Here is a 10,532-nt window from a genome sequence, read left to right as displayed (position 1 = left end):
AATCACATATCACAATTATATCATGCTTGATTATGCTATATTCAATTCAGTCCAATTCTTGACATTCAATAACATCATGTATAAATCGAGTCAAAAAACAATAATACGATTACCTTAATAGGTAGATTTGAAACAATCACATATATGTATATATGCATATGTATATGTGTTTATGTATTGAACTTGAATCATAAAAGTACAAACCGCAATTTTCATCACTCGTCTGCTATTCTCGTCTTTCCTTTCTCTCAAGACGGCCTGATATCATCTTTAGCAACATTTGGTAATTCAATTATAAAAAGAAATGTCAGTTCACATCCCAATCATATTAAAATACATAGCAAACATATTTTACATCTTATTTATTTTAGTCCTTTTATACGGGATACACGTATTTTCCCATATCTAACATTGGATTAAAATTTGATTTCACATTCTTTCATTAGGGACCTTATACTTTCTATCTATAGCATAATTTCATGACACTTTTCAATTTATTGAATTTAGTCCTTAATTTCACAAAGTTATCTAACAAGTTTGACTTAGTTTCTAATTTAGTATTTATCATAAGCTAAGCTTATTAATTATCAATTTCTTCAAATCAAGCTCAAAATCATCAATTTCACTATAATCACAACTTGTTACGCATTAACTAAGTGAACAAATTAACACATGAGCTAACTAGATAAGCTCCCATGAATCAAATTCTATATAAATTTCAAGAAAATAACTTAGTTACCTTTGAAAAGTGGTGATGCTTGAAATCACTGCACCAAATATCGAAAATTTCTTACACCTCCACTAACAACTCTAGAAAAACACCCCTGCCTTCTCAATGTCCAAACATCACCATCCCGAGTTGAACCTAAAAAACTTATAATTCTTATTGGGTATGCACTTAGCACTTCCAACTTTGATTTTCCTTAGGATCCTCCTCTTTATGCTATCCAAGGAAGCATCACTATTAATGGTCATGCTAAACATCGTGTCCAATTGGAATATGACTCTATTAGTCAAATACATGTCTCCATTGAAATAGATTTGTGTAAAGAATCGATCTAACATCTTGAGGCTGCTAAATATTACATTTTTAATTTTACAAAAAAAAAATAACAATCTCAACAATTCTTAATAACAATGAATCCAATAACATTAATACTAACTTACTACAACGGAAACAATGCACAATAACTAAATTTCCTTACATCATATATAGAACATATTCACAAAATACAAGATTCCTAAAAGAAATCCCGAAATATTGTCAGTGGCATCTTGACACCTGCGGATGTCAAATTTATGGTATTATCTTTTTATCGTCAACAAATGATTCAACAATAAAATTCTATCCATATTGTTGAACGTAAACAAAGGAACTTGACACTAGCAGATGTCAGGGTAATCCTTAAAAAGCATATTCTAGAAAATAAGTTTCTTAGACACTTATGATGAAAATTAATTTAATTTTTTTATATTATGTTAATATTATTCATAATTTTTGCCCACATTGTATAATTGATTTGAATTGAGGTCCACATATAATATAAGATTTTAAATAATTAGGGGCAGAGAATGCAGCTGCTTTAGTTTAAACGCAAGCTCTCGCACCTCAAAATATAATTCTCTTGTCCATAAGTTAAAAAGTTGATTAATATAACTTTTAAAAACAAGAAATTGGTATTAGTTAATATTCCAGTATTTATTTACTTAATTCCTTGTTTCTTGCACTACAAATTTCCTAAACCTTTAATCCCCTTTAAGCATAATAGCTGGTACCACCCCAGACTCACTTTGTTGTCGTGTGTATATACAGATATACATTATAGAAGCAAAAAAGCCAATCTCTGTATAGACTAGCTCAGGTTATTCCTATCTGCAACATTGGTACCCAAGGTACTGACTTTCGCTCTGAATTCCTCTGGGTCAGGTTAGTTTCCTTCATTTGCCTGCACTCATTGAGATCTGCTTTTGTTAGAGTTCCATTGTTTGAGAGTTCTACTGATCCGTTTTCTTTGAAGTTAAAATGAATATTTACACTGTGGTTGTGGGTTCTTCTTTTTTTTCCTTGAACGTGTTACTTGCTCGCCCTGAGAAACGTCTAGTGTGAAGTATCCTTCCAGAAGCAGAGTTGAATTCCAGGCTTCCAGCCATTTATATAGTCAACGTGTAAGGCAAACTAAAAATTAGATTTGATCTGGGTTTTGGTCTAAAATTTGATTACCTGGGGTATTTGGTAAGCTGTACTTTGCTTGAGGGAGCTCAAGAACAAGAAATTGGATCATATTTGTGAATGCAGTTCATGGCTATTTTCGATCTCATCTATAATTAAATTGTTTGATCAAGCTTTAAGCATTTTGTCTTATTACGGTTAAGGAGTTTTCTCATTTCTTGCTTTCTTGGATTAGGCTAGTCAAGATCTGCTTTTTCATCACGTTCCATTCCTGAATGAAATGGAAATTTTGGTTCTCTTTACCAATTACAGTTACTAGTTTTATGTTCTTATCTAAAATGTGAAATGGGCTTCTGAATTCTTATCGTAGGGACATTTTTAATAGTTTGATGTTCATAATGTAGATTTGGGCTTTCACTGTTTAGATGCAACGTAACTATGACGTATTTGATTGAATGGTCGATTGATTATTGCAGGAATTTAGTGATCACTACTGAATCAAAATCAAACTTTGGGGGGAAATGGAGTTTTCCAAAATTTTTACGATATGTTTTTCTGTATTGCTCTTGTGCTCCTCGTTGGCCTATGGTCAAGCAAGGAGCCCTCCTGCTCCGGTCGCAATGAGCCCGACTCCAACACCAGCCCCAGCACCGGCACCGCCATATGTAAACCTCACTTATTTACTCTCAGTGGCTGGTCCATTTCACACTTTCCTTGACTACCTTGAGTCCACTAAAGTGATTGACACCTTTCAAAACCAAGCCAACAACACTGATCAAGGGATTACAGTTTTTGTACCAAAAGACAGTGCCTTCAAGGATCTTAGGAAGCCTTCATTTTCCAATCTCAGTGATGACCAGCTTAAATCACTTATCCTTTACCATGCCTTGCCCAGATTTTACACACTTGCAGACTTCAATGAACTCAGTACAAAGGGCTCCATAAGTACCCTTGCTGGTGGCGAATACACTTTGAATTTCACCTATGATTCCGGAACCGTTCACCTCGATTCCGGATGGAGTAAAACAAAAGTTACAAGCGCTGTACATTCAACCGATCCGGTCGCAATCTATCAAGTTGATAAGGTCCTTCTTCCTGAGGCAATCTTCGGTACCGACATACCTCCAACTCCTGCTCCATCCCCAGCCCCAGTCCCTGATGTTAGTCCCGCAGCGGATTCTCCATCAGCAGAATCCAAAGAAAGTGGTTCTTCACCAAAGTCTGCTCCTTCAACTTCATCATCTAATAGTATCATGAACTTGTGCATTTGGAGGCAATTGGTTTTGGCCGTCTCAGCTGGGGTTGTCCTGTTTTTCTAAAGAAAAAAGGACTTTATTGAGTCTAATTTATATTCATGAAGCCTCACGCATCTGGGTTTCTCAATTTACTTTGCTTTTTAAAACCATTTTTTCATTTGTATGTTATTGAGATGTCTGTTAAAAATATGAGTTGCTCTGTTTACAGTTACTATTTCAATTTAAATGGCATTTTGCCGATATCTCCTGTATTTCATTTGATAATATACTTGTTTCCATATATTTTTCCTATCTATTCCCCCATCTAAATTTTTTGTTAAAATGAACAATTATACTAGCATTTAGTACATTGAACTGCTGGAGGCACGGCTTCTAACTCTAGTAATTCTAGACATTATACAAAACATGATATACAAAAAATAACACTATAAAAGTATATTGAGTCTTAGCTAGAATGCAAATGTAGAAAGACTTGAATTTGCATGCGACTGAAGCATTGTATAAAAAAAAGAACAAATATGATAAAAACTTATAATGAAATTAATGTTAAAATATATACATAAAAGTTCAAATAATGTTGTATTCATGTTTAAGATTTTGAGACATGGAAATTTTGATATCTTATGATCTACTATGTGTGAACTTTTTTCATTTTTATTGAATTTAACTTTTACCGTATCTGAATTTTATTCAATTCAAGTTTAAATTTGTTTTAATTTTCAATCAAATTATATTTTATACTAATTTATTTCAATCATGATTATTATTTATATTTTATTTGTAAATTTTAAAGATTAATATTTTACTATTTTCATATTTGCATGACGATAGAAAAAAAAAAAGAGTAGTGCCATTAGAATTAGGTTCTCTCATCGTCCCTAAAAAATCATGCGGATATACTCATTACTAAGGACCACCCCAAAATAATTATGCTGCAGCAACTTCACGAGTTTAGGCCAATTGGTGATGAGTTGTGTGACCCGACAGATTAAAAAAAGTTGAAGTTGAGCATCAATTGCTAGCTTATTCTTGTATAGCAAGACTGTAAAACAATTATGCGTGTATACATCAGTATTGGTATACCCACCACAACATTTCATTTTTCTTTTCTTTTATTATACCCTTAATTACTCAATTATTAATAAATTTTCATAAAAGTTAGAATTTGACACATACACATCAAGTGGAGCAACTTTTCCACGTAGCCACGCCTGATGTATTTAAAATAATCACCTTATTTAAAAGAGATTTTGAAAAGTTACAGTGAAAAAAATCTTTTTTATTTTATGCCATAATAAGTAGTCTAATTAGGGCCCAATTTTAGTGTTTTATTAGCTCAAATATACAAGTCTTAAAGTGCCTAGATATTGAACACTTGTTTGGTGTTTTATGTACGAGTGAATAAAGCACAAACTTGTCCATTAGAGAAACTTGTTTTAGGTGCATATTGCTTTCTAAATAAATGCTTTAATAGTTTGTGAATAAGCATTCAAGGGAAAAGATTTAGTGAGAAATTGAATCTAGATAAATGTATAGATAAATGTATAGGAGTGAGACTTCAACATGGTGAATGAGCTAAGCTTAAACTAGGTCTTATATTGTTGAATTATAGTTTACTGCTCTCTAGTAAGGCCTATATGATGCTTGTCTAGAGTATTTTCAAAAATATATCATTTTAGAGATAGTACATCATAGAAAGCATGATGGAATTATTGTAGTAATGAAAATTTTTACAATAAATTACTTTTTTTGTGGGGTGTTCCTCGCATTTATCAGAAGTTTCCAAGAACTTACCAAAGTCAGTTGGCGACGGTCACGATGAGAAGCTTCCTAAAATTGCAACGATGGATGACATCGTGATGACGCAAATGGGGACATTGTGATGTGACAACGTGTTTCCCACAAACACCGAATTTCTTCTCCTAGTTAAACTCTACTATCTTTTCTCAGACAAACTCTGATTACTTCAAGGATATTTTAGTATGATTAGAACTTTATTCTTAGCCTATTTAAAGGGGCCACTGTATCCTTGTTTTGTGAGGCCAATTAAAAGGCAGTTACAGATGTAGTACTATAGGGCTTTTCTTTTTGGGGCAATAAGATATAGTCGCAGATGAGTTTTGGGGAGAGTTTTTGTAGTAACTATGGAGAGAATTTTGTTCCCTTTTTAAGAGAACTTTATGAGAGTTAGGGTTTTTTCAGCTTTGTTCTATTAGAGTTAGAGCTTTGTATTAGGGTTTTGGGTCTTACTCATTTGGATTATTTTCTCCATATTGTACTTTTTGTTGGTTTGTTGGATTAGTGAAGTTTTCTTTGCTCGTAGTTTTTATCCTCTTCGAAGTAGTTTTCCACGTAAAATGTTTGTGTTCGCTCTTCTCCACTTTTACTATCTCGTTGTTTATACGGGTCGATCCCTAACAAACTTGTATCAAAGCTCGATTTGGTTTCCACATACAACCCGTTCAGAGATGGCAATGAGGTACGATATTGAGAAGTTTGGTGGGATCACAAATTTTAGCTTGTGAAAAGTTCAGATGACAAAAATTCTGGTTCAGAACAGTCTAAAAAAATTCGTTACAAGGCAAATGCCCGCGAATGCGAATCAGGCAAAGTGAGCGGATCTTGATGAGAAAGCACTGTTAACAATTCAGTTGTGCCTCATTAACAATGTTTTGTAGGAGGTACTTAAAGAGAAAATGACAACAGCTTTATGGAGGAAATTGAAAGCCTTGTATATGACGAAGTCCTTCGCAAATCGTTTGGTACTAAAACAATGACTATATATATTCCTTATAATAAAAGGTGAATCTATTAAGGCTCACATCAGTGAATTTTTCACTCTCCTTAATGGCCTAAAGAATGTCGAGGCCAACATAAACGACGAAGATCAGATTATATTATTACTTTGTTCTTTTTCCCATTCATACAAAACTTTTAGGGATACCCTGATTTACGGTAGAGAGAGACTCTCGTTTGAGGACGTAAAGGGAAATTTTTTAAGTAAGGATAAACTCGACAATGAGTTAGGCTCGAAGAACAAGTCAGATGGGCAAGCCTCTGTTTTGGTTGCTAGAGGAAGGCAACAATCTAAGGATTCGAGTTAGAGAAGATCAAGGGCAAGATCTAAGTCGAGAAATAGTGATAAGCAATGAGAGCGATGAGGAATAGAAGGCTGAGATAGCCGATGCTAGTATGGTCGAGGACAATGGTAATGATTGGTTGTTGGTGTCTACGACTGAAAAGTTTAAACTTACGTCTGAATGGAGTTTAGATCAAGAAGCACGACAGAATCATTAGGACACTATCGGATGTCAGGCATGTGCTTAATTTAAAGAAGAATCTCATCTCCTTGGGAAATTTAAACTTGAAGTGTTGTATGATTGCCATCGAGTCAAGCAACATTAAGGTATCTCGTAGAGCTCTCATTTTGATGAGAGGTCAAAAGACCGACGGTCTTATGTTCTTCAGGGTTCAACGTGACCATTAAAGCAACAATCTCCTTATTTTTTAAAGATCTGAAGTTGACTCGTTTGAAGCACAATCAACTTAGTCATACAAGCGAAAAAGGTATGACTATTTTGAATAAGAGAGGTTCTCTTCTGAGACCAGGAGTTGGAATGACAGAGCACTGCATTTATGGGATGCATACACGAGTCAGCTTTGATTTGGTAGTTTAGAAAACTAAAAGTCTTCCAATTTCAAAGTCCAAGAACTATTTGGACTCAGTTACTTATCCTACAAAATCAACTTAGGCCCCTGACGAGGCTCGGCAAAGAAGACGTTTCAAAAATAAGAGTCAAGGTGGAAATTTGTGGGGTGAGCCTCGCATTTTTAGGCAAATCAAAAAAGAAATAGAATCGATGTCACAACAAGGAGCACGATGTCATGACGACACGACGAATGACGTCTCGACGATGCGATATGCCATGTCACGACATGGCAACGTGTATTCAACTTAAATTGGGTTTTTTCTCCCAATTAAATTCTGTTATTTTTTCCAAATTAAACTCTAATTAGTCTAGGAATATTTTTGTCATATTAGGACTTTAATGTTAGCCTATTTAAAGGGTCTTTATAACCTTGTTTAGAGAGTTAACAAAATATCTCTTACGTGAGATTTGATGAAGATTTTTGGGGAGAGTTTTTTAGAGACCTTTGTATTCGGGTTTTGGGTTTTGCTTTTTGGGATTATTTTTTCCATATTGTAGTCTTTGTTGGTTTTTCGGATTAGTGAAGTTTCTTTTGTCGGAGGTTTTTATTCTCTTCGAGGGAGTTTTCTGCGTAATGTATTTGTGTTTGTTCTTTTCCACTTTTATTATCTCATTGTTTCTATGGGTCGATCCCTAACATATTTTTAAAAGTACTTCAAAGATTGTACCCAAGGAATAGATGTGTGGAAATCTAAATCTAAGTTTAGTTTAAACCAATTGCTTAGTTTGTTAAATAATCCTACCATGATTAAATAAGGCTATAATTATTAATGCGACTTATAGGCTATATTATAAATTAATGTTAAACTATCTAACTGAACTAACATGATATCAAAGTTACTTACAAATTGCATGTAACTGTAGTGAATGCATCCATGAGCAAATACTTAATAAATACCTAATTACCTCTCCATCCGATTTGAATATAGAAATCATTTCTAAATCGCAGTTCTCGTATTTAGACTTAACATACATCAGCTCACTCGATACTTGATGCTCAGTGTCTTAATCAAGTTAATTAATTAGCACTACACCAAAACAGGCTTTTAGCGGCATTTTTAGTGGCGTTTGGACAAAAAATGCTACTAAAGATCCATCATTAGCGGCGCTTTACGGAAAACGCCGCTAAAAATAAGCATTAGCGGCGTTTTCCAGAAATCGCCGCAAAAAACCTAAGCCCAATGACGCCGTTTTCCTAGCTTTCGGGGATTTAGCGACGTTTTTAAGAAAGCGCCGCTAATGCTCAGGGCAAAAACGCCGCAAAAAAACCTAAGCCCAACGACGCTCTGAGCTTTAGGGGATTTAGCGGCGCTTTTTTAAAAGTGCCGCTAATGCTCAGGGCTTTAGCGGCGTTTTTGAGAAAGCGCCGCAAAAAAACCTAAGCCCAACGAACCGTTTTCTGAGCTTTAGGGGATTTAGCGGCATTTTTAAGAAAGCACCGCTAATGCTCAGGGATTTAGCGGCATTTTTAAGAAAGCGCCGCAAAAATACCTAAGCCCAACGACGCCGTTTTCTGAGCTTTCCGGGATTTAGCGACGTTTTTAAGAAAGCGCCGCAAACAAAATCAAAGCCCAACTGAGCTTTCAGGGGATTTAGCGGCATTTTTAAGAAAGCGCCGCTAATGCTCAGGGATTTAGCGGCGTTTTTGAGAAAGCGCCGCAAAAAAAAAACTTAAGCCCAATTAATGCTTTCGGGGATTTAGCGGCATTTTTAAGAAAGCGTCGCTAATGCTCAAGGCTTTAGCGACGTTTTTGGGAAAGCGCCGCAAAAAAACCTAAGCCCAACGACGTCGTTTTCTGAGCTTTCGGGTGATTTAGCGGCGTTTTTAAGAAAGCGCCGCAAAATAACCTAAGCCCAACGACGCCGTTTTCTGAGCTTTCGGGGATTTAGCGGCGTTTTTAATAATTTGTCTATTTAATTTATTTAATTTGTTTATTTATTTAATTTATTTAATTTGTCTATTTAATTTGTCTATTTAATTTGTTTATTTATATTAATTAAAATTCAATTTATTTTTAATTGAATATTTGTTAAAATGGATAATTTTGAAATAATGACACGTAGAAATAATTTGAAATAAAAACATAGAAAATATTTGTTAAAAATGGAAAAATTAAAATACTATTATATATTTAAAATAATTTTAAAATTTTTGGGTACATGATTGATTGATTTTTAATTTATATATAAAATAATTTCATATATAATTGTAAAAGATACGATAGTATTAATTTTAAAATATTTAATTAATTATCATTATAGTTTAGGGTTTAATATATATGGTTTAGGGTATATGGTTAATTTAGGATTTAAGGCCGGTTTAGGAGTTACAATTTTAAGGTTTATAGATTATGGAATTAGAGATTATGGATTAGAGATTCTGGTTTAATGGTTGTAATTTAGGGGTTAGGGGTTAGAGATTAAGAGTTAAGGATTTAAGGTTTATAGATTCAGTGTTAGGTTAGGGTTTAGGGTTAGATTAATTAGTGTGTTCTAATTTGGGGTCGGGTTTAGGGTTTATGGTTTAGATTAATTAGTATTTTTTAATTTATATATTAATTAAGTTCTTATATAATTGTAAAAGAGGGTTAGGGGTTAGGGTTTAGGGTTTATGTTTTATGATTCAAGGTTTAGGAGATAAGGGTTAAGGGTTTAGATTAATTGGTGTTTTTAATTTATATATAAAATAATTTATTATATAATTGTAAAAGAAATAATATTAATTTTAATATATTAAAATTATGATTATAGTTTAAATTATATAAGAGATAATAGATCAAAATGATATATATTAAATGATTTAGGATTAATTAAGGTTTACTTTTGATTTGTTAAATGATGAAATTTTATACAATTAATTAATGTTTTATATTTAAAAATATTCAATCTAAATTTAGATTAAATGGTTTAAATCATTTGATATATTTAAATATTAGATTTAAAAATTGATAAATAAATAAATTAATGTAACAAATTAATGTACAAGATTGACAATAAAAGAGATAATATGAATTTTAATTTATTAAAATTATGATTAATATATTTTTTAAAGTTTTTTTCATATTTTAAAATTTTTGTTTTTGTTTTGTTTTCTTACATAAAAATTATAAAAATTTTAAAATTTATCTAATTCTTTTAAATATTACTTAAATTTTCAAAATTTATTTATTTAAAATTGATATAATTATATAATAATTAAATATACAATTATAAAAAAAGTCAATCATTAGCGGCGTTTATGAAAAAACGCCGCAAAAGGTAAGAAATAGCGGCGTTTTAACGAAAAACGCCACAAATAATATTGAATTTTTCAAAACATGAAATTTGACTGTAGAAATTTTATTTTATTTTTTAGTGGCGTTTTTTATAAAAATGCCACAAAAATCATTTTACTTA

At 32.6% G+C, this 10,532-nt stretch overlaps 1 protein-coding gene across 3 annotated transcripts; it reads left to right on the top strand.

The window, feature by feature from the left end:
• The first annotated feature begins 1,732 nt into the window (after window positions 1-1,732).
• LOC105799989 (fasciclin-like arabinogalactan protein 7) lies at window positions 1,733-3,721 on the top strand. Of its 3 annotated transcripts, none has more exons than XM_012630822.2 (2): window positions 1,733-1,927; window positions 2,647-3,721. In XM_012630822.2, exon 2 carries the CDS (start codon window positions 2,692-2,694, stop codon window positions 3,487-3,489), a length of 798 nt encoding a protein of 265 aa, XP_012486276.1. In that variant the 5' UTR covers window positions 1,733-1,927; window positions 2,647-2,691; the 3' UTR covers window positions 3,490-3,721. The 3 variants fall into 3 exon arrangements, with proteins under 3 accessions (XP_012486276.1, XP_012486294.1, XP_012486285.1); XM_012630840.2 differs by having other exon boundaries at window positions 1,736-1,893; XM_012630831.2 differs by lacking the exon at window positions 1,733-1,927 and adding an exon at window positions 1,934-2,166.
• The last annotated feature ends 6,811 nt before the right edge of the window (window positions 3,722-10,532 follow it).

Source organism: Gossypium raimondii, chromosome 7, assembly GCF_025698545.1.
Source record: "Gossypium raimondii isolate GPD5lz chromosome 7, ASM2569854v1, whole genome shotgun sequence".
NCBI classification, from domain to species: Eukaryota; Viridiplantae; Streptophyta; class Magnoliopsida; order Malvales; family Malvaceae; genus Gossypium; species Gossypium raimondii.
The sequence above is the reverse complement of the archived record's forward strand: the minus strand, read 5'-3'. Positions and strand labels throughout refer to the sequence as shown.

Excerpts from the sequence above, each read along its gene's own strand:
- LOC105799989 (XM_012630822.2), top strand. The coding sequence starts at position 2,692 with ATGGAGTTTTCCAAAATTTTTACGATATGTTTTTCTGTATTGCTCTTG.